The sequence below is a fragment of the Rana temporaria genome, chromosome 6 (genome assembly GCF_905171775.1).
Source record: "Rana temporaria chromosome 6, aRanTem1.1, whole genome shotgun sequence".
Taxonomy (NCBI): Eukaryota; Metazoa; Chordata; class Amphibia; order Anura; family Ranidae; genus Rana; species Rana temporaria.
This window is the reverse complement of record NC_053494.1, coordinates 104,864,195-104,889,003: the sequence shown is the minus strand read 5'-3', so window position 1 is coordinate 104,889,003 and position 24,809 is coordinate 104,864,195. Positions and strand designations below refer to the sequence as shown.

Below are 24,809 nucleotides of genomic sequence, written 5' to 3'. Positions count from 1 at the left end.
TGGGTGCTATGTCAGTCAATGAACTTCAGAGAAAGGGATTTTACGATGAGTACAAAAATCTTATTTTCTCTTTCGTTCATTGACGAACACAGCACTTTAATCTTGACCTTAGGGATGTCCCCAAGCAGTGTAAAAAAATGAGGGGTGGGACAACAAGCAAAAAACTCCACCCAAACAACCAGAGCTTCTCAAAGGAGGAGTTGCAACCTTAAACAGCCGCCTGCAAAACCTTGTGGCCGAAGGAAGCATCCGCAGAATCACCCACATCAACCTTGTAAAATTTAGTGAAAGTGTGAACAGACGACCAGGTCGTCACCTTACACACCTGAGAAACGGGCGCTTGATGTCGGAAAGCCCAGGAGGCACCAATTCCCCTGGTCGAATGTGCCGTGACAGGAAAGGGAGCTGCCCGCCCCTTTAAGGCAAAAGCCTGGATCACGATCTGTCTAATCCATGAGAAATGGTGGCCGACGAGACCACCAGGCCCTTCTTTGGACCAGTTACTGACGCAAACAGTGAATCCGACCTCCGAAACTGAGCTGTAGCTGACAGATGCACCCGCAGAGCCAGGACCACATCCAAGGAATACAAAGTAATCTCATTTAGATGAAAAACCGAAAAAACAACCTTAGGAAGTAAACGAAGGTTGCGAGCGTAGCACCGCCTTATCCTTGTGGAGGATCAGGTAGGGAGACTTTAAAGACAAGGCCGCCAACTCAGAAACCCTCCTGGCAGATGTAATAGCCACCAGAAAGGCTACTTTCTGAGAGAGAAAGTAGGGGGATCTCTCTAACGTTTTCAAACTGCGGTTTCTGAAGTACCGAGAGCACCAAATTCAAATCCCACGGAGGTAGTGGTGGTCGAACTGGAGGGGCCACATGTCGAACCCCCTGCACAAACATACTCCCCAGTGAATGAGCCACCAAGGGACGCTAAAAAAAGACAGCCAAGGCTGATATCTGCCCCTTAATGGTGCTTAAGGCAAGTTTCTGATCCACTCCCCGTTGCAAAAATAGCAGGTTCCTGAAAACCGAATATGTATGCGTACACTACCCCATCTCTTCACACATGGAGATATAGGCCTTCCATGTGCGATGATAAATCTTCAGAGAAGTCGACTTCCACGCCCTCATCATAGTGGAGATTACCGAATCCGACAGACCTCGGTCCCTTAGCACCTGACTTTCAACAGCCATGCCGTTAAAGCCAGCGATTGTAAAGCAGGATGAAGTATAGGACCTTGCGACAGAAGGTCCTCTCGCATTGGCAGTCGCCAAGGAAAATTCACCACCATCCGAACCATGTTGGCGTACCAGGGACGCCGAGGCAAATCTGGGGCAATTGGAATCACCGGAATCTCCTCTGTCTCCACTCTGCAAAGCAGACAAGAGAGAAGTTTTAGCGGGGGGAGGCATAAATCAGCTGATACTGCCCCCATGGAGCTAGCAAAGCGTCTGCCGCATCCACCCAGGGATCTTTGGACCTGGCCACAAACCTTAACCACTTGTCCAACGGGCCTATTTTGGCACTTCTCTCCTTCATGTAAAAATCTCAATTTATTTGCTAGAAAATTAATCGGAACCCCCAAACATTATATGTTTTTTTTAGCAGACACCCTAGGGAATAAAATGGCGGTCATTGCAACTTTTTTTCTTGCACGGTATTTGCGCAATCATTTTTCAAACGCCTTTTTTTATGAAAAAAACTGTTTCATGAATTAAAAAATAACAAAACAGTAAAGTTAGCCCAATTTTTTGGTATAATGTGAAAGATGATGTTACGCCGAGTACATAGATACCTAACATGTCACGCTTTAAAATTGCGCACACTCATGGAATGGCGCCAAACTTCGGTACTTAAAAATCTCCATAGGTGACGCTTTAACATTTTTTACAGGTTACTATTTTCGAGTTACAGAGGAGGTCTAGTGCTAAAATTGTTGCACACGCTCTAACGCACGTGACGATACCTCACATGTGGGGTTTGAACGGCGTTTACATATATGGGCGGGACTTGCATGAGTGTTCGCTTCTGCGCGCGAGATAACGGGGACAGGCGTTTTGAAAAGAAATTTGTTTTAATTTTATTTTACTTAATTTTTTTTTTTTTTTTACACTTTTTTTTGATCACTTTTATTCCTATTACAAGGAATGCAAACATCCCTTGTAATAGGAATCAGTGTGACAGGTCCTCTTTATGGAGAGATGTGGGGTCAATAAGACCCCACATCTCTCCTCCAGGCTTACAAGCATGAAATCGGTGGAAAATTACCCATCACATGCCGACAGCCGTGATTGCGGCATTGTTTACTTCCGGGTACCGAGCGTGACGTCATAACGTTGCGCCCGGGCCTCCGACGGATGACTGGTGACCATCTGGTCACCAGTCATCTCTATGCTTTCCAGGCAGCGCCGACCAATTCACCCTCTGGGCCCCCGATGGCACGGGGGAGCCTGGAGAAGCACCGGATGGCAGCGGGAGGGGGGGACGTTGCCTCCCGCTGCCTATAAGAACGATCAACCGCCGCTTTGATCGTTCTTATCGTGTACAGAATCGGCGGCTGAAGACGGCGATATCTGAATGATGCATGTAGCTGCAGGCATCATTCAGATATCACTGCACAAAGTCGAGGACGTCATATGACGCCCTCCCGTGGTGCTCCTCGTTCCTCCTTGATGGTTGACTGGATCCTAACTGAGCGTCCCTGCAGCCTCCATGACCATGTGTAGAGGCACCGCCTGATCGCCCGAAGTTCCAGCACATTGATCGGCAGGCAGGATTCTTCCTGCGTCCAGCAACCCTGTGCCGACTGTACGCCTCAAACTCCCCCCCCAACCGGGTCAGGCTGGCGTCCGTCATGATTACTGTCCAATGAAGGGGAAGGAACGACCTCCCGGACTGAAGGACCGGAGACCTCAGCCACCAGACCAGGGATTCCCTGACTAGGTGGCTCACCCGAATCCGACAATCCAGAGACAACGTAGACTTGTCCCATTTGGACAGAATCTCCTTTTGCAAGACTCGAGTGTGGAATTGAGCATACGGTACCGCCTCGAAAGTGGCCACCATGAGACCCAGGACTCGCATGCAAAAGCCTGCGGGACGCCAACAGCTTCACCGAAGCCTGAAGAGACTGCAGCTTGTCCGAAGGGAGAAAAACTCTCGCCTCTGCGGAGGTCAGAATCAAACCTAGGTATTCCAAGCGTTAAGACGACACCGACTTCTGGAGGTTCAGTACCCAATTGAATTCCCAAAGAGTCTGACTGGCTATCACCACATCCTCCTCTAATTCTGAGGCAGAAGATGCTCTCCGAAGGAGGTCGTCCAGGTAGCACACGATTGCGATTCCTCGCTGTCTCAGCAAAGTCAGAATCAGGGCGAGCACCTTGGTGAAAACCCTTGGTGCCGATGCCAGGCCAAAAGGGAGAGCTACAAATTGGTAGTGGTTGTCCCCGACCGCAGACAGCAGAAACCTCTGATGCCTGACGCATATGGGGACATGCACGCATGCATTCTTGATATCCAAGGACGCCAGAAAATTCCCCGGATGGAGTGCAGTGACCACAGAGCGAACTGATTCCACCCTGAACCTTTGTACTTTTACAAAGCATTGAGGGCCTTGAGATCTAGAATCGGACGGACCCATCCTTATTTGGGACTACAAACAGATTGGAGTAGAATCCCTGAAACCTTTCTGGTGATGGCACAGGTACTATCACCCCGTGCCTCAGCAGGTCTTGCACTGCCCCAAACAGGGCATCCCGACGCGCTGGAAGATGATCAAGGAGGGAGGGAAAAAACCTGTTTGGACAAGAAAGAAACTCGATCTTGTATGCTGATGACACCACTTCGCAAACCCATTGGTCGGAAAGGAGGGAGGTCCACCGAGCTGCAAACTCCCGAAGGTGACCCCCGTACCCGAGAGTCGGGTGGGGGCAAACCTTCATGCAGCTGTAGATTTGCTCACAGGCTTGTTTGGCTTGCAAAACCAGGGACGCTTCTGTCCCTCAGCGGGCACCTTGTCGGCCTGGGAACGCTTACTTGCGGACCCGGACGGACGAAAAAGTAAAGTGTGGAAAAGGAGGGCCCTGGCCTACGGCGTGGCTCCTTACCTTTTCTGGATTGTGGTAGTAACATACTCTTAGAGAACACGGTTAACCCCTTGATCGCCCCCTAGTATTAACCCCTTCCCTGCCAGTGACATTTACACAGTAATCAGTGCATTTTTATAGCACTAATCGCTGTATGAATGCCAATGATCCCAAAAATGTGTCAAAAGTGTTGGATATGTCCGCAATAATGTCACAGTCCCGATTTTTTTCTTGCAACTCATAGGCTTGTACAACTTTCACTTAGAATTCATGAAACTGCAAACCACAGAATTTATTTTCGGACCTTCTGGAATAACAAACAAGTCGAGAAGTAAACCCTGACAACTGATTAAAAAATATATTTTCTTTTTCTATTTAACCACTTGCTTACTGGGCACATATACCCCCTTCCTGCGCAAGACAATTTTCAGCTTTCAGTGCTGTCTCTTTTTGAATGACATTTTCACAGCCATGCTACACTGTACCCATATGACATTTTTATCCTTTTTTTCGCACAAATAGAGCTTTCTTTTGGTGGTATTTAATCACCACTGGGGTTTTTTTTTTTTTTTATTGCTAAACAAACAAAAAAAACTGTTTTCATAGTTTGAAAGGCTTAAAACGAAGTAGGTGTGACACTCTCTAACCCGTACTTTATATATTTAAACAAACTTGAGTGCGTTAATTGTAGAGTGACTTGTGCCAAACATAACTCATGTGCAAATAGTGCAATCAAAAAAAAATCACTAGTGCTAAGAATCAGTTAATGTACACAATCGTTATGTAAAAATCCAAAGTGACAGGTGCTCTTCAATCATATGTGACCCCTCAGTGCTTGAAATTAATATATACAGTCCTTGGAAAGTAAATATATGCAGTCCAAATAAATATATATAAATGTTCCAAAGTAACGGGTGCTCTTCAATCATATATCCTTTGTGACTGGTGCTCCTTACAGTGCCCCTAGAGGTAATGCACTCACCAGAAATGCTCACCCCTCTGGGATATTGTGCATTCATAGTATTTGCCACTATGCAGCGGTATCCAGATCCACGGCTTAGTTTGCTCTTAATATGTGTTCATCCGTGCCACCCACCTTTCTTGCTTTCTGCTGCAGAAACGTCACTAAGTGCAACATACAGGAAGACGGCATCGTTGAAAGATTCCATGCTGGCCCCACACGACCAGTTTTTTCATCGCCGGCACCAGCATACTAACTGTGGGCAGCCGTCTGTGACGGCTTGTGGCTTCACAGTTGGCTGCTCACTACGCATGCAATAGCTGCGCTGCGACGTGCCATTTGATTGGTCTTGCAGCTTTCTGGGACCTGTTATGTGTTTCAGAAGGTCGTGGGGGGGAATGAAATTCCGCTCAGCTCGCCATGACCATTTGACTGTAAATGGGGGAGCGGGTACCTGTCAAAACTAGGTACCTGTTCTCCCCCAAAAGATATGTGCCAAATATAAAGGAGGAGGAGGGCGAGCGGAACTACCCCTATTGGGTAAAGTTCTGCTTTGGGGTAAAGTCCTGATATTTTGAATATAGACCGGGCCTTCACCGATTGGAATGTAGAACTGTTGCAGAGTGAACACCAATATGGAAACATTTGAAAAACCGTGTGCTCTGTGTATACAACGAAAGCTTCCAACTGTAATTTATCTGGCATGAATCTACCAGTGCTTGTTCACTGATCAAAAAGATATCCAGTTTTCTAAATATCTGGAACGAATCTATCAGTAACTGTTGATAGTAGAAAATCTTCCAAAAACAAGTGAAAAGAAGACATCCAATTTCCTGAGAATTTGTAGGGGCATCTGTAGGGGCAGTGTAAGCCAACAACTCTTAATGCCATCAAGCTGTGTCCCTCATGGAGAAATGTATAGTTCTATCTGCTGTGGTCTGTTTAATTAAAGTGTTATATAATGCATGGTTCCCCACTGAGTGCTGTGATTTACTTTGCCGGCCTCTACTTCACTAAAGTCTGTAGTAATTACATGGGGCCAGTAGATGGAACCAGAAAGCGCAGAGAAAGGCCAGGCATCCAACAATCCCAGAAGTGTTGCATGCAGATAATTTTTCAGCAGCAGTACCTCTTTAAAACCATTGTGCTCATTAGCATGTGCAGCAGGACAGGTAAATACTGATTAGCTTTCTTTTATAGACACTGTTTTTTCTTTTAATTCCCTTAAGGTGGCGACCAGATTAATTTTAGGATATTTAAGTAGGGACTGAACTAGAAATCATAGGCTAGGCCTCATTTTGATGGGGCCTAACATCTTACCAGCCTATTATTGACCTTTCTTTGCAAACCCTGGTATTCTGCCATGGTAGTCTATTCATTTAGGCACAATAATAACCCTCTTTACTATAATATATAGTATATCTAAGTCCTTATAAACATTGGTAACCAGGGGATTATACAGCACTATATAGACAGACAGTAGTTGTCTAAAACCTCTGACCGTCAAGTCATGCAAATGCCTGTTAAGCCAAGTTGTTTGAATAAGGTTGCTTTCACACTGATCTGCTACAGTTTCCCTGTAGCGTGCTGTAACTGCATTTTCCGCGCAGGTTACCCATGCTTTGCGGGTAGACTTCATTAGATTGCAAGTTTTCTGAAAGTGCACCAAAGATGCAGCATGCAGGACTTGTGTGTACTTTCAGAAAACGCGCCACAAATGGCTGGTCTAATGGAAGTCTATGAGGAAAGCGTGGGTAACCTGCACAAAACTGGCACCTGGGCTCTTGGCAAACTACAGCCTTAAGTGAAAATGTACTCCCAAATCTACATTTCATACCTGGTCACATTTCACTTTTATCTCCATGATGGCCAAGCCCAAATTAACCACTTCAGCCCCAGAAGATTTTATCCCCTTCCTGACTAGAGCACTTTTTACAATTTGGCACTGCGTCGCTTTAACTGACAATTGCGCGGTCATGCGACGCTATACCTAAACGAAATTTGCATTATTTTTACCCACTAATAGAGCTTTATTTTGCAGGTATTTGCGCTATAAAACAAAAAAAGTGATCATTTTGAAAAAAAAAATATATATATATATTTTTAATAAATATCCCCAATTTAAAAAAAGAAATCTTCATCAGTTTAGGCTGAAATATATTCCTCTACATATATTTGGTAAAATAATCTCAATAAGCGTATATTGATTGGTTTACACACAAGTTATAGCATCTACAAACTATTGGAAATATTTATGGCATTTTTATTTTTTTACTAGTAATGGCGGTCATCTACGATTTTTAGCGGTACTGCAATATTGCGGCGGACAGATCGGACACTTTTGACACATTTTTGGGACCATTGACATTTATACAGCGACAGTGCTATAAAACTGCACTGATTACTGTGTAAATGTGACTGGCAGGGAAGGGGTTAACACTAGGGGGCGATCAAAATTTAAATGTGTGTTCTCTGTGTGTTCTAACTGTAGGGGGATAGGACTGACTGGAGGAGGAGACATCTCTTTGTTCTTAGTAGGAACAAACGACATGTCGCCTTTGTCCTGACAGGACAGGGATTTGTGTGTTTTACACACACAAATCACTGTGCTGGCTCTAGTGCACGTGATCGCTTGTGCCCTCTGGCGGCTGTTAAAGGGAAACCTGTACAAGGTTTCACGCAGGGGTGCCATTCTGCCCCTATAAAAAGATGTGAGTCGGTCGGTAATTGGTTACGCTTGATTGGGTTGGTGAAAACAGAAAGCTATATATGTAATAATTTATGTACAAAATTGTACAGGATCAAAATCCAAATTAATATAAGACTATTCGTAGAGTAAATAGACATAAATGAAAATGCAGTTCATAAATCAGAATATCTCTTAAACAGTATAGTATTCAAGGTTTTATATAATTGTAAGGGATAAAATAAATGAATAAATATACCATTAACCACTTGCCGACCAACCGCCATACCTATACTGCGGTAGGTCGGCTCTCCTGCGCAAGCCGGCGTTCCTGTATGTCGGGCCGTGCATGTAAGGTTGCGGGTGCACACTGGCGGACTCTGTGTTCACCAGCCGCCCACCCTCGCTGTATACAGAGGCAGAATTGGGATCTGCCATTGCCATTCCCGTTCTGACAGAGGACATCTCAGAGAGCTGCTGTTCCCAGTGATAGGGAAGAGCTATCTCTCTCTGTCATGTTCCAGGCAGCCCATCCCCCCTACAGTGTTAACCTCTTCCCTGCCAGTGTAATTTATACATTGATCAGTGCATTTTTATAGAACTGATCAATGTAATAATGTCATTGGTCCCAAAAAGTGTAATTTGGGGTCAAGATTTGTCCGCCGCATTGTCTGTCTTGTTAAAACTCACAGATCGCAGCAATTACCAGTAAAAACAATAAAAAAATAAAAGTCCCTGAGGCCCCGTACACACGACCGAGTTTCTCGGCAGAATTCAGCCAGAAACTCGATCGGAGCCGTATTCTGCCAAGAAACCCGGTCGTCTGTACACTTTTGGCCGAGGAAGCCGACGAGGATCTCGTCGGGCCAAATAGAGAACATGTTCTCTATTTCCTCGTTAGTCAATGAGGAAACTTGGCTCGCCGAGATCCTCGGCGGCTTCACAAGGAACTCGACGAGCAAAACGATGTGTTTTGCCCGTCGAGTTCCTCGGACGTGTGTACGGGGCCTAACTCTGTCCCATAGTTTATAGGCACGATCACTTTTTTTTTTATATATATAGCCGGATTCAGGTAGAGCGGCGCATCTTTGCAGCTCATATGCGCTACGCCGACGTAAAATAGAGAGGCAAGTACAGTATTCACAAAGCACTCGCTCCCTAAGTTACGTCGGCGTAGCGTAAATGGGCCAGCGTAAGCCCGCCTAATTCAAAGTAGGCAGGTAGTGGGCGTGTTGTATTTAAATGAATCGTGACCCCATGTAAATGAAGCGCCGATCGAACGGCGCATGCTCAGAATCACGTCGAATTTACGCCATAAGATACGACGGCTCAATGGCAACGACGTGAACGTAACCTACGCCCAGCCCCATTCACGTACCACTTACGTAAACAACGTAAAATCCAACGGCTGTTCCGTCGTCCATACCTTTGCATTGGCTGCGCCTCCTATTTGGTGGTTTATCTTTACGCCTTACGTACACAGCGTATACTCATGCGCCGGGCGCAACTACGTTCGTGAATCGGCGTATCTAGCTCATTTACATATTCGATGTGTAAATCAATGGAAGCGCCCCTAGCGGCCAGCGTAAATATGCACCGAAGATACGACGGCGTAGGAGACTTATGTCGGTCGTAGGAAGCCGAAATTCAGGCGTATTTTAGTACAAGAATACGGCGCATAGATACGACGGCACATCCATGGACTTACGCGGCGTATCATTAGATACGCCGGCGTAAGTCTCTCTGAATCCGGCTAATTGAATACATATTGGTCTAAACTGAACAAATTCGTTTTTTTATATATTTAAAAAATTTTTGGATATGTATTATAGCAGAAAGTAAAAAAATTGTTGTTTCTTTTTTCAAAATTGTCACAATTTTTTGTTTATAGCGCAAAAAATAAAAAACGCAGAGGTGATCAAATATCACCAAAAGAAATCTCTATTTGTGGGGGGGGGAGGGGAGGGACTTACATTTTGTTTGGGTACAACGTCACACGTGCGATTGTTAGTTAAGGCAACGCAGTGCCGTATCACAAAAAAACGCCTGGTCATTAAGGGGGTAAATCCTTCCTGTCCTTAAGTGGCTAAGGTACAGATCTATTATTTCTCACATAATTTAAAATTGTCAGCATGTGAATTTGAGTAGTACAGGTGAATGTTGGAGTTTCCATGTTTGAGATCATCAGTACAGGATTTCCAGATCATCTCAAACTTCAGAAATTTCAGAAACATCAGAGTTACATATTACAATATATTTTTGATGTTTTTATTAAATACATTTAACCAGAATGTATGGATTGATGTTTCACAGAGGAGAGGAATGAAGGGAAAGGCTCGGAAGTTATTCTATAAAGCAATAGTCCGTGGAAAGGAAATTATACGGATTGGGGATTGTGCTGTGTTCTTATCTGCCGGACGTCCAAATCTCCCCTACATAGGATGCATTCAAAGCATGTGGGAGTCCTGGGGAAATAACATGGTTGTGAGGGTGAAATGGTTCTATCATCCAGAGGAGACTTGTCCTGGAAAAAAGGTAAATGATAGTAAGGTACATTTAGTAGATATCTGAAAACAATCTATCTGCAAAAGCATTCATGTGTTTAGTATGTACTAAATCTCTTCTCATTGCATGCAGTGTTATTCATTTTTAATGCTTTACATTATTTATACAATATTGTGAAAAAAATCCATGCTATTGATGGCAGTGTTACTTTGATCGGCAAGTTCGGCCTTTGGATAAAGCAGAAGATTGCTGTGACAGTTTGACCATTATCCAGTATATGGGAATGTCATAGCAGATGTCCAACCATTGGGAAACTATAGACATTAGGCTACAGTTGGTAGAGGGTTACAGGAAATCAGAACCACTTGGCAGTATACACAGATTAGTGATTATGCAGAAATGGAATTTCCTTAAAGTTCACCCTTTACATAAACTGGCCCATATAGAAAAGATGTCTCAGAAGTTAAAATTACACTGTCTTGCCAAAATACTCCAGATGTTTACATTCCTACTCCCTTGCCTTATATTAGGCCCCTTTCACACTGACACATTTTGCCCTGCATTCTTCAGTGTTAAAGCCCGAAGGCTTTCACACTGAAGCGGTGTGCTAGCAGGACCACTCCAAAAGTCCTGCTAGCTGCATCTTTGGAGCGGTGAAGGAGCGGGGGTGTTTACCGCTCCTCCACTGCTCCTTCCCATTGAAAGCAATGGGAAACCGCGTGCAGAGGCGCATTGCTGGCGGTATTAGCCCTTTTTCGGTCGCTAGCGGGGGTTAAAAACCGCACTGCTAGCGGGCAAATATTACGGTAAAAATGAGGGTATAGCGTTGATAAAAATAGCGCCGCTATACCGCCAGCGCACCTCCTGTGCCCAGTGTGAAAGGGGCCTTAAGGAGATGTGCTATAAAAAAATAGCCGCCTCCTTTGAGGACTAAAATAAATGATCACTTTAAAGTGATTGTAAAGGCAGAATTTTTTTTTATCTTAATGCATTAAGATAAAAAAAAACTTCTGTGTGCAGCAGCCCCCCCCCCCCAATACTATCCTGAGTAGAAAGAGGGGATGGGGCCTAGCTGGGGCTCTGTGTCTGAATGGACACACAGAGCTGCGGTTTGGCTCGGGTGCCCCCATAGCAAGCTGCTTGCTGTGGTGGCACTTGTCAAGAGGCAGGGGCTAGGAGAGCTGTAGAGGGACCCAAGAAGAGGAGGATCAGGGCTGCTCTATGCAAAACCACTGCCCAGAGCAGGTAAGTATAACATTGTTATTTTTAAGGGGGGAAAAAAACGAAACTTTACAATCACTTTAAACTCAGTGGCCATTTTGTTGAAGCCAATGCCCTGGAAATACGTGAGGATGTAGAAATGTTAAAAATATTTTGACCAGGCTTACAAATATGGTGTATTTTTTATTTATTTTTTAAACAATATATATTTATTGTACAGAACAGGTGTTTGCGTGCATCTATCTAGCAAAGTTACTTTGTGGTGTAAGCAAGGAAACTCAAACCTCCCTCTGCAGTGTGTAAATGTGCTTTTACTAAACAAAAATGCTGTACATACAAAACTATTACAATATTAGGAATACAAATCAAGACTAACGGATATATCAAAAAAGATGCCTAGCAAATAAGCAGAAATTATGGTCTCTAACAGTAGAAATACGCTTAAAAGTTACTTAACTTCGGTTACAGTGTGTACGTGATCTCCATTGACAATTAGGACTCAGGCTTCTTAAGCAGTTGCTTAAGTTGGAAATCGGGTATCTTTCTTCTTGGCTGGTTACAGATTCTTCCTCCTGCTGAGGTGTTAATCCATGTTGAAGTCCCTCATGTTTAAGGCATAAGTCCTTTTATATGTCACTATAACAACCGACTAATGGATGTCTCTCTAGCTTTCAGTTTGAGAAGCACGCTATATTCTTATATTGGCCATCTGCCCAAAATTCATAAGCGCTTAGTCAATCCACCTTTCTTCAACCTCTAGCCCAAAAACTACCAGCATATATCCGAGACAGTATCCATCTTCTTGATACCCTAAAGATCTATCCCTTGGAAAGTACCTACTTGTGGGTTTCTTTCAATGTGGCATCTCTGTATACCTCCATTCCTTGTGAAGTTGGACTCCGAGCAGTGGAACACTTTCTCTACCAAGACCCACACATCAACATCAAAAAACAAGCCCTATTTATCAGAGCTGTCACCCTTTTTTGCCTCACTCATAATTATTTCCAGTTTGATAACAAGTTCTACATACATACCCAAGGCACGGCCATGGGAGCAAATTTTGCCCCTAGCTATGCCAACCTGGCAATACGTTTTTGGGAAGACCACTCTGGAAGGATAACCCCTATGCCAAAAATATTGTCTACTACGTACGATACATCAATGACATAATTTGGGATGGATCAAGATCGTTGGTAGAATCCTTTGTCTCATAATGCAACTCCAACCAACTAGCGTGGCCTCTCCTTCACACATGTCTGTGACCCAGACAGATTAGCCTATCTGGACCTTGAGCTATGCCACACCCAAACTACAATATATGCCATGAACTACACCAAATCCACATCGGGCAACTCCAATCTCCATTTTCAGAGCTGCCATCATCCAAGATGGACAGCCAACATACCGAAGAGCCAATTTTGTAGACTTCAACATAACTGCACACGCAAGGAGGACTACATCCTTCAGGGTACCCTTTTCAAACAAAAATTTGAGGAAAAGGAATATCCCCCTAAGCTGGTAGATGAGGCATTCGATCTGTACCTCCATGGACGTAACTCTAATTCCATTGTAACCAAATCCAGATCTGAGAGCACACCTCGGCCGCTCAGGTATACAACACAATACCAAACCCAACATAGGAGAATGGAACACATCTTCAAACATTGGAGTATACTCCAAGAAGATCCCCATTTACAATCCATTCCAGACAAGCCCAAAATTTCCTACAGACGAGCTCGCAGCAGCAGAATTACCCCAAGTGAACTAAAAAAAATGCAAAACCACCTATACGACCCACCCTTACCTTCTTGTCCTTCAAGGACATGTACCAGTGCCGCAAATACAACTGCCTTACCTTTAAACAAAAAATAATTTACGACCTACATCTTTGATTTTTAAAACTGCTCCACCAAATTTTGCCATCTTTTGTCTTTCCTGCCCCTGTAACCTACTTTATGTAGGCAGAACTATTAGAACCGTAAGAAAGAGATTTGGCAAACACAGACGGTCAGTAGAAGATGGCACTGACAAACGTAGTGTTGTCAGACATTTTCTAGAATTTCACCATCAACAATCTAAAGGCCTTCGAGTTTAGGTATTGGAAACCATCTCCAAGAGCCTTCTGAAATCTGAAGAGTTTCAGCGCTCTTGCGCAAGAGAAACTTTTTGGATATACACTCTGTGAAGTATGGTGCCAGGAGGCCTCAACGAGGATTTGGAGGTTCACTCCATCTCAGGGGTGGCAAACTCAAATTCATCGGGTGCCGCATCAGCAGTATGGTTACCCTCAAAGGGCCGGGTGCGCTACGTATATAGTGCATGGGTCAGGATTGCGCTACGTATACAGTGCATGGGTCAGGATTGCGCTACGTATACAGTGCAGGGGTCAGGATTGCATCTAAAAATTCCGCACATCTGTACTCCTACCTTCCTATCTGGCCCAGCGCTGGTACCTCCCTGTAAAGGCGGCTCCCTCCCTTTGTATTGGGCTATAGTACCTTTTTCTTTTTATTGGGCTATATTGGTACCATCCCTCTGTGGGCGGATCTCCTGTGTTTAGTATCAGTACTTTGCTTTTTTTTCACCATAACTGTAAAATAGCAGCACACACTTTATTAAGACAAGCCACAGGACGCAGCCCGCTGGATGGGGGAAAAAAATGCCCAAAAAGCTGTCAGCAATCTCTTCCACTATGCACAGTCAGTGGCTTGGAAAAAAGCCGGCATCGCTGGCTGGAGGTACTGGGGAGGCGGAGATGGGGCGGTGGTGGAGGCGGAGACAGGGCAGAGGAGGAGGAGGCGTAGACAGTGGCGTAGCGTGGGTTGTCAGCACCCGGGGCAAGGCAAGTAATTGCACCCCCTAACCTCCCTTCCGTTGGGGATAAGTGGTGGGACAGTGGGGATAAGTGGGGGGGGGGAGGAACATTTAGGATAAGTGAGAGTGAAGGAGGGGCATTGGGAATAAGTGGGAGGACATTTGGAATAAGTGGGGGGTGAGGGTGGACATAAGGATAAGTGGAATAATGGGTATAAGTGGGGGACAGGAGGAACATTTGGGAGGACGGGAGGAGCATTGAAGATAAGTGGGAGGACAGGCGGAATATTGGGGGGACAGGAGGAACATTGGGAGGACAGGAGGAACATTGGGGAGCCAGGAGCAACATTGAAAGGACAGGAGGGACATTGAGGATAATTGGGGGGCCAGGAGGAATATTGACAGGACAGGAGGGACATTTAGGATAAGTGGGGGGGGCAGGAGGAATGTTGAGGGACAGGAAGGACATTGGGGATAAGTCGGGGGACAGAAGGAACATTAGGGGGCCAGGAGGTACATTAGAGGGACAGGAGGAACATTGGGGATAATTGGGGGACAGGAGGTACATTGGGGATAATTGGGGGACAGGAGGAACATTGGGGATAAGTGGTACTTTTGCAATGGCCATTGTCGCACTTCTCCACAAACTGTACAGTTCCCTATTACAGTCTTTATCATGTCCATGGACAATCCTCTCTGTTGTGTCCATTCATATTGAAAAAAATGGTGATCAGCGCTACAGTTTAAACAAAAAACAACAAAAATATATATATATATATATATATATATATATATATATATATATATATATATATAATATCAGTGCAAGCCTAGTAATCAATGAGCCGTGCAGTCGTCTGATAGACTACAACAGCAAATCACCCCACAAGGTGATAAAGACAAATGGACTGCAAAATCAAATTATATAGTGACAATACCATCTATGAGGAAAAAAGGCAGTGGAAAACAAGAAAAAAAATGGATAAAGGGAGAAATGGATAAAAACGAACAAATAATCAATGTTATAACAGATACAATATGGAATGTGCAACTGCACAAGTCACTGAAAGTAAAATAGCTGAACTAGATGGGAAAGGATGGGAAATGGGTCTTCTATGTCAGGTGTATGAATCCAGCAGCAGTCTCACAATGCCCTTACCTTCATCCAGTGGTTTGTTCACATAGAGGGCAAATGCTGTCTTCTCCTGCCGCTTCAGCGTCACCAGTCCCCCGTTTCAAATGCACTCCACCGATATCCTGGTAGGATGGATGGTCCTCGGATGTAATGTCCTCCAATCCGTGGGTGTGTGCAGGTAGGGCTCAGTGGGAAGAAAGGGTGCCAAATAATGGTGAAGTACGTCCAGGTGAATTGAAACTTATTTATTTCATACAGGTGCGGTACAGTTTGAACTAGCCGCCCAGTATCGAACGCGGCGTATAGCTAGCTGGATATAGTCTGCTGGCCTCCGGTTGGTTGCCTGTATCACGCGGTTCTTTGTCCTACGGCGTTGCGTCACCGTCTCGTGACTTCATCAGGGATCTGGATTGGCTGTTTAATCCGACCTTTTAATACAGGGGACCGGAAGTAAACACAGCGCCATTTTCTTGAAGTCCTATTCGATGGACTTCAAACTTGCGCTGGACAGAGCCTAATACCACTGATCTGACATTATGAATGGTAAATGTGTAAGATCAGATACTGGCGTAGCAGTAACACAAATTGCCATAATAGTTCAGTGGCATGGCGTGAACAATACCACAATGGTAAAACCATTATTAAAAACGTGAAATGAGACCAAAAGTAAAATTCAGTCAAAAACTTTAATATACTATTCCATACGACGGACCAATTGTGGGAGGTCGGTCAGCTAAAAACAGGGGATAGTATTCCCACATGGAAGAAAAATATTAAAAAGCAATATATGAAATGAAAACAATTAGTTCGTCGGGATTTATTTAAAAGGTATTAAAAATAATTTAAAATACCGTAAATCAATGGCCATGCATACCGATCAGATTAGTGCACCACCTGGCGGCGTAAGGGCTCCATATGATCCTAAAATGCAAAAGACCCTGGTGAAAAGCAAACTAGCCCAAAATAAATGGTGATGTCGCATCCAACCAGAAGCCTGCAGATTCCCATAAACATAATTGAATATACACAGCAATGTAGTAACTAGGAATGTTGGTGATAAATCAGTAACCCGTTTAAATAAGTTACAGAAAATCTTCCCATATGTTCAATATTTATTGAACTACCTATCAGAATGGTCTTAAAGGGAGAGCTGTCCCAATATCCATGGATTTTAAAATATGTAAAAAATAAAAATATTAATAAAAACATGAATCTATATGGATATGTTGGGAGTCCTCAAATGATAGAGTCAAAAATTATTCAGAAAACAATTTAGGTCAAAGTCCACATTTAGGCCTGTAGGGGTTAATGTGTTTAATGTGTGAATCCATCGAGATTCAATTTGACTTATGACCCTCACCATATGACTACCTCTCCAGGATGCCTTATATTTCTCAATCCCCCAGAATTGTAGTGTACTAGGGTCTTTATTGTGAAATTGCGCGAAGTGTCGCGATACATTATGATTTGGATTCTTTTTTCTTATATTCCGTACATGTCCTTCTATCCTATCCTTCAAGGCTCTTTTTGTCCTCCCTACGTACTGTAACTTACAGTCACATTGAAGGACATAGACAACCCCTTTAGTGTGACACCCTATAAAGTCCTTAATTTGATGGATATGGCCTGTATTGGTGGGTGCCTAGATACTGAGTTCTCTTCCCCTGAAAGAGCCTGGCATGCCTGCATGCATAGCAGTTCCTACAGGGAAAGAAACCTTTGCCATCAAAGAAGGAAAAGCTAGGTTTAGGGGGGGTGCAATAACTGACTTCACCAGCTTGTCTCTGAGAGTGGGAGCTCTTTTGTATATAATTCTTGGCTTATTGGGCAGTATCCGTCTCAGATCTTTGTCACTCAGGAGGATATGCCAGTGTCGTTGGATTAATTTGTTGAGGTCCCTATGTTGAGTATTGTAATCTAATATCAAGCAAGGTGCTGTTTCTTGTATTGCAGTAGTTTTGATCTTATTTTCTAACATGGGTTTTCTCTCCAAATTTTGAACATGAATAATTTGTTCATTTATCCACAATTTGTCATACCCTTTTTCCTCAAACCTCCTTCCGATAAAGTTTGCTTGTTCTTTGAAGTCCTCCTCCTTCGTGCAGTTTCTTTTTATCCTAATCAGCTGGCCTTTAGGGATATTATATAGCCATGGCTTAAAGTGACAGCTGTCTACAGATAAATAGCTGTTTGTATCTACTGTCTTGAAGTGGGTTTTGGTGATTATTCTATTTTCTTCCAACTGAATGTTGAGATCCAAAAAGTCCACTGTTTTATCGTCAATCTTCCAGACTAGTTTGATATTTTTATCATTGTTGTTTAGCCTGTTTAGGTAGTTTTCTAGACTCTGTTTGCTGCCATTCCATACAATGATCACACCGTCTATGTATCTTTTGTATAGAGTGAGTTCTGCTGGCATGTTGTCATAGACTGCTGACTCTTCCCACTGGGCCATAAAAGCGTTGGCAACGCTAGGTGCGAATTTAGTTATCGTGGATAAATGAACAAATTATTCATGTTCAAAATTTGGAGAGAAAACCCATGTTAGAAAATAAGATCAAAACAACTGCAATACAAGAAACAGCACCTTGCTTGATATTAGATTACAATACTCAACATAGGGACCTCAACAAATTAATCCAACGACACTGGCATATCCTCCTGAGTGACAAAGATCTGAGACGGATACTGCCCAATAAGCCAAGAATTATATACAAAAGAGCTCCCACTCTCAGAGACAAGCTGGTGAAGTCAGTTATTGCACCCCCCCCTAAACCTAGCTTTTTCTTCTTTGATGGCAAAGGTTTCTTTCCCTGTAGGAACTGCTATGCATGCAGGCATGCCAGGCTCTTCCAGGGGAAGAGAACTCAGTATCTAGGCACCAATACAGGCCATATCCATCAAATTAAGGACTTTATAGGGTGTCACACTAAAGGGGTTATCTATGTCCTTCAATGTGACTGTAAGTTACAGTACGTAGGGAGGACAAAAAGAGCCTTGAAGGATAGGATAGAAGAACATGTACGGAATATAAGAAAAGAGAATCCAAATCATAATGTATTGCGACACTTCGCGCAATTTCACAATAAAGACCCTAGTACACTACAATTCTGGGGGATTGAGAAATATAAGGCATCCTGGAGAGGTAGTCATATGGTGTGGGTCATAAGTCAAATTGAATCTCGATGGATTCACACATTAAACACATTAACCCCTACAGGCCTAAATGTGGACTTTGACCTAAATTGTTTTCTGAATAATTTTTGACTCTATCATATGAGGACTCCCAACATATCCATATAGATTCATGTTTTTATTAATATTTTTATTTTTTACATATTTTAAAATCCATGGATATTGGGAGAGCTCTCCCTTTAAGACCATTCTGATAGGTAGTTCAATAAATATTGAACATATGGGAAGATTTTCTGTAACTTATTTAAACGGGTTACTGATTTATCACCAACATTCCTAGTTACTACATTGCTGTGTATATTCAATTATGTTTATGGGAATCTGCAGGCTTCTGGTTGGATGCGACATCACCATTTATTTTGGGCTAGTTTGCTTTTCACCAGGGTCTTTTGCATTTTAGGATCATATGGAGCCCTTACGCCGCCAGGTGGTGCACTAATCTGATCGGTATGCATGGCCATTGATTTACGGTATTTTTTATTATTTTTAATACCTTTTAAATAAATCCCGACGAACTAATTGTTTTAATTTCATATATTGCTTTTTAATATTTTTCTTCCATGTGGGAATACTATCCCCTGTTTTTAGCTGACCGACCTCCCACAATTGGTCCGTCGTATGAATAGTATATTAAAGTTTTTGACTGAATTTTACTTTTGGTCTCATTTCACGTTTTTAATAATGGTTTTACCATTGTGGTATTGTTCACGCCATGCCACTGAACTATTATAGCAATTTGTGTTACTGCTACGCCAGTATCTGATCTTACACATTTACCATTCATAATGTCAGATCAGTGGTATTAGGCTCTGTCCAGCGCAAGTTTGAAGTCCATCGAATAGGACTTCAAGAAAATGGCGCTGTGTTTACTTCCGGTCCCCTGTATTAAAAGGTCGGATTAAACAGCCAATCCAGATCCCTGATGAAGTCACGAGACGGTGACGCAACGCCGTAGGACAAAGAACCGCGTGATACAGGCAACCAACCGGAGGCCAGCAGACTGTATCCGGCTAGCTATACGCCGCGTTCGATACTGGGCGGCTAGTTCAAACTGTACCGCACCTGTATGAAATAAATAAGTTTCAATTCACCTGGACGTACTTCACCATTATTTGGCACCCTTTCTTCCCACTGAGCCCTACCTGCACACACCCACGGATTGGAGGACATTACATCCGAGGACCATCCATCCTACCAGGATATCGGTGGAGTGCATTTGAAACGGGGGACTGGTGACGCTGAAGCGGCAGGAGAAGACAGCATTTGCCCTCTATGTGAACAAACCACTGGATGAAGGTAAGGGCATTGTGAGACTGCTGCTGGATTCATACACCTGACATAGAAGACCCATTTCCCATCCTTTCCCATCTAGTTCAGCTATTTTACTTTCAGTGACTTGTGCAGTTGCCATATTGTATCTGTTATAACATTGATTATTTGTTCGTTTTTATCCATTTCTCCCTTTATCCATTTTTTTCCTTGTTTTCCACTGCCTTTTTTCCTCATAGATGGTATTGTCACTATATAATTTGATTTTGCAGTCCATTTGTCTTTATCACCTTGTGGGGTGATTTGCTGTTGTAGTCTATCAGACGACTGCACGGCTCATTGAATACTAGGCTTGCACTGATATTATATATATATATATATATTTTTTTGTTGTTTTTTGTTTAAACTGTAGCGCTGATCACCATTTTTTTCAATTGTATTCACGGTTCTAGTGCACCTTTAGATTAAGCAGCTTCAGCATATACACGTGTTCACTATTTACACGTTCCAACACTCGCAGTAGCGCAATAGACCTTTTCCACTTGTGTCCATTCATATGTTGCTTTCTGCCCCAAATGTCCAGATTGCTTGTGGGCCAAGTTCGCCAAGAGAAGATCAATTGGCACCACTGCATTCAGTTTGGCGATTTCATCTGCAACTCTGTTATAGTCTTAAAGTCTAGGACTAGGGGCACATGTGCGTCAACATGCCCCCCTTTTATAGTGTGGGAGTGAGCTTCCTTCCAGATGTAGACCCAGACTTCTTGCCTCCCCACCTTGCCTTCCCATGAATTATCCAATCATTGGACTTCCACGTGGGCATCCAAGTTGTCAGTTCTTCAAAGACCGCCCAGCTGTCAGTGTAGATGGTGACATGGGAAGAAGGATCCTCCTGAAGAGTCATCACTACAGCTTTCAACTCTGCATACTGACTGGACCCTCCAATTCCAGTATCCGGCAGGACTGTGTCTGTACTTGTGTTGTAGGCTGCTGTTGTCCATTTACGCTCAGATAAGGCAACTATGGCTGAGCCATCAGTGAACCATGCTGACTCCTTTATGTCTTCTGACAAAGACTCAAAGGGTGGAGCCTCTTGAATGGGAGATGATTGCGGCACAGGAATTTCTTCTTCTGGTTGGGTGCTGGTAAAAGTAACAAGCCCTGCCAACTGTTTTGAAATGTCTGATGTCCTAAGCTGCAATACAACCTCTTTCTTGAAGGTACCACTTCTATTTCATCAGTGTCTAGTTCTGGGCTATAGCTGCCCTAGTTATCAGTCCATTATCTCTCACCCATCCTGCTCTTGGCAGTGCAGTATGAATGGTGACTGCGTCCTTTCCTGTAATGGTCTTTACATGTTGAAGTGCTGTGTAGTAGGCCCCAAAGAGGTACTTCTCTAGGGGCGTGCATCTCTTTTGTGCCCCTGTCAGTTGTTTGGACCAAAATCCAATTGGTATTGCTCTGTCCTTTTCATTTGGCTGTCACAAACTCCGAGACATGGTACCATCCTGCTGTACTACATCCAGCTGAAATGGTACTCCATGTCTTGCGGGTCCTAATCCCTGATGCTGCTTCTTTAGCAGCAAATAATGCGGTCCGCTGCTCTGAACCCTAATTTGTTTCACTAGATTTTAGTTAGGGGTAACATGACAAAATTTGGAAAATTTCAAGGAGTATGAATACTTTTTCAAGGCCTTGTAACCCCACTCCACTCCATGAGTCCTCAGTTTTTTGCTAGTGTTCTAAAGAGATGGACCTCTTCTGCTTTATGGTGAAATCACTCTTGGCTTAACTGCTTCTTTATTTTTCTTTATTATTTTATCTTTACATTTTTCATTCAACTCCTCAATGCCTTCTAATGCCACAGATAGAAGCAGTGCATCCAAATCAGTGCAAATTCTGTAAAACTTGGAAGCCATATCAAGACCCCATGCTGTGGGGATGGCCTATAATATTGCTTCAGCCCACGTTCCTGCATAGGCACTTACTGTACCTTGGCATTAAAGCCGGCCATAGATGGTTCGAATCTCTGTTGGTTCAGGAGGGACCAGCCAAGATTAAAACCATCTATGGGTAGGCTGATTGCACCAAAGTCGATCCAGCAATTGAGTTTGGTACAAGCGGCATGTCGGATTTGCAGCATGAGATTATTGCCAGCTGCTATAGCTGCTAGCGGTAATCATTGTATTCTCCTGGCAGGGACGGCTCCCCGCTTCCCCCACCAGGGGAACACAATAGCTTAGCGGGAGAGATTCCCCCATCAACACTGACTTATTGATCTATCATCTGTGGCCTGCCTTAGTTTCATGTATGTAGTCAGTCTCAGGGTGCTATACAGGTTCAGGGCTGTGGTTCATCCCTATGGAATCCCAGATCCTAAAAAAACGTACAGCCCAGTGTCGAAGACCAGTAAAATAGGGCCACCTTGTAAGTTTCTGACCAATACTATTAATGTGAAAGAAAAGCCCACCTATTCCTATGTAAAAAATGTTTAACAATATTGGGTTGAGGTTGCACTTTTTCAACCATCAATGTCATGTAAACAGCAGTCGCCTTAGAAAATCAGACACCTAAGGGTAACAAGCTCCTTAAGAAAAAAAAAATCAGTATGTTGCCCAAACACTATGAATAGTGCAGGATAAATGCAGGCTGATACTGTAATCAACCTAAAGAATCTTGCGCGTTACTCTACACATAGTAAAGCAGACCAATGGTTAAGTATAATAGCTTAATTTCAGTATAAACCCTTGAACAATTCTTATAAATACATTCTAAATTACATTTATGTTCTCTGATATTTAGTCCAAAATACAAATGTATTTTTGTTTTTGTAGACATTTGACCCCTATACATACATACTTTGTTATAATATTGTCCTAATGTGTTCTCTTTAGCCAAAACTGCTAATATGCCACCAAAATTAGAAGTCACAGATGACAACCAAAACATCTTTTAGGGGAAAGTAGGGGAAAACTAGAACACTAGTCAAGTTTTCATTGATATCTGTGTTACGTTCCTTCCTCTCTAATGAGAATATTGCCACCAGGACAGTAAGTGAGGAGATATCTCCCCAAAGAGGCTTCAGACCGCAATAAAAGCCCAACAGAAGTTCTAGGTATTAACTACATACATAAGCAGAGAGCGTAGTTATCCATCTAATAATATTGGTAAATTTCATACAGAGTGTCAAAATGGCAACTTTTTCTGAAATAAATGACAGCAAATTAAATGTGCTTTTTTCCCCCTAAATATTATACGATAATTTTTTTGAATGAAATGCATTTGAAATTTTAAGTTAATTTTTTTCTTTTCAGAATTGGGAGCAGCAACCTGCCAAAGGAAGCACATCCAGCCTGCAGCTATCTATACAAAGGAAGGATTTTATGGAGGTGGGTTCTAGCAGTATTTAACCCTAAGACTCAATTATAGTAATTGTTTTTTATGTTACCATGCATTTTATAAATTCAGATATTTTGCATCAAGGAAAGTCTGCTCTGAAACTGAAATAAATTCTGTATTGTTCTGTCAACCAGGCAGCCACATAATTGACTAACCTCTTTTAGAGTGTTACTAAACCCAGGACCCTGCACTCACTATATCTGGTCCCTGACTGTACACAGAAAATGGAAATGCAATTATCTTAGTAAATATAAACTGATATATACAATTTCTCATCAGTAGTATATAGCAGTCTTGTGACTTCTATCAGTGTCTGGCCAAGCACTGGTTAAAGCTTGTAGGGGATTTCATTCTCCCCTGACTGCCCTGTGAGGCTGCATGACCCCTGGCCCTCTGTCTGGACAGTGCTGATTGGCCCTGTGCCGATCACATGCACCCTCCCAAACCAAGATATCAACTGATTCTCTTAAAATACTGAAAAATATATTAGGTTCAAGGGTCAATACTATCAGATGGATTGGGGACAGTGGAAGAAGGGGAGGATAAGAGCAGACAGGATCAAACAGCCTTTTTACACAATGTGTATGATTAACCTCTTAGGCCCCGTACTCACGACCAAACTTGTCTGCTGAAACTGGTCCGCAGACCAGTTTCAGCAGACATGTTTGGCTGTGTGTTGGCCCGAGCGGACCATTTTCGGGCGGATCGGACAGGTTTCCAGCGGAAACCTGTCCACCCGGACATGTACGGTCGTCTGTACAGACCTACTGTACATGTCCTGCCGCCCACCATCCCTCGCATGCGTCGAATGACTTCGACGCATGCGTGGAAGCATTTTTTTTTTTTTTAATCAAAAAGGTTTTTATTGCTCACACAACACATTGACATGTAAAGGATGACATTTTACACTTTGTAAATAAAGATGCATAACAACAGATTTACAGTTCAAGCCATTTGAACAGATGCACTTCTTCCCACCTTATTATTCCGATACTGTATACCCACATGAAACCTGACCCCCAGCCCTGAACGCCCATCTCCTCCCCCATCCATTTCTCCTCCCCTCTCTCAGTCTCCAAAACTACTAGGCCACTAGCCTTGCTGGTACTTTTTTCTTTTCTTTTTCCCTACCTCACCATCCCCCCAAGTAACCTTTCTTGAACTAGCTCCAAGGGGCTTAAACCGGGTGTTGCGAGCCATGGCTCCCAGAGTTTTAAGAATTTCCCTGCATTCCCCCTGTGCTGGTAAATGTACTTCTCCATAAGCATTGTCCTACCCACATGTTGTATCCAGGTCTGAACCGAAGGGGGCCCCCTTGATTTCCAGTGTATGAGAATGAGTTTCCTCGCCTGGAACAGTGCCCTGGCGAACGCTGCCCTAGTGGCTTCTTCCTCTATCACTCCCTCCAGAGTGCCCAGCAGGCAGCACAGAGGGTCCAGTGGTACATTGGTCTGGAACACAGAGTTTAGGGTCGCCAGAACCCCCGCCCAGTATCTATGCAGCTTGGGACAGCGCCATAGCAGGTGGACCAGAT

The 24,809-nt window shown here is 43.4% G+C and overlaps 1 protein-coding gene across 5 annotated transcripts in view; it reads left to right on the top strand.

Annotated features, from left to right (window-relative positions):
* The window catches only part of TNRC18 (trinucleotide repeat containing 18), a 366,965-nt gene that overhangs the window by 323,341 nt on the left and 18,815 nt on the right, over window positions 1–24,809 (top strand). For all 5 annotated transcript variants that reach the window (XM_040357106.1, XM_040357109.1, XM_040357105.1 and 2 more), the window contains 2 exons: window positions 10,052–10,273; window positions 23,191–23,265. In XM_040357106.1, the coding sequence (XP_040213040.1) occupies window positions 10,052–10,273; window positions 23,191–23,265 (297 nt within the window). The remainder of the gene's footprint in view (window positions 1–10,051; window positions 10,274–23,190; window positions 23,266–24,809) is intronic.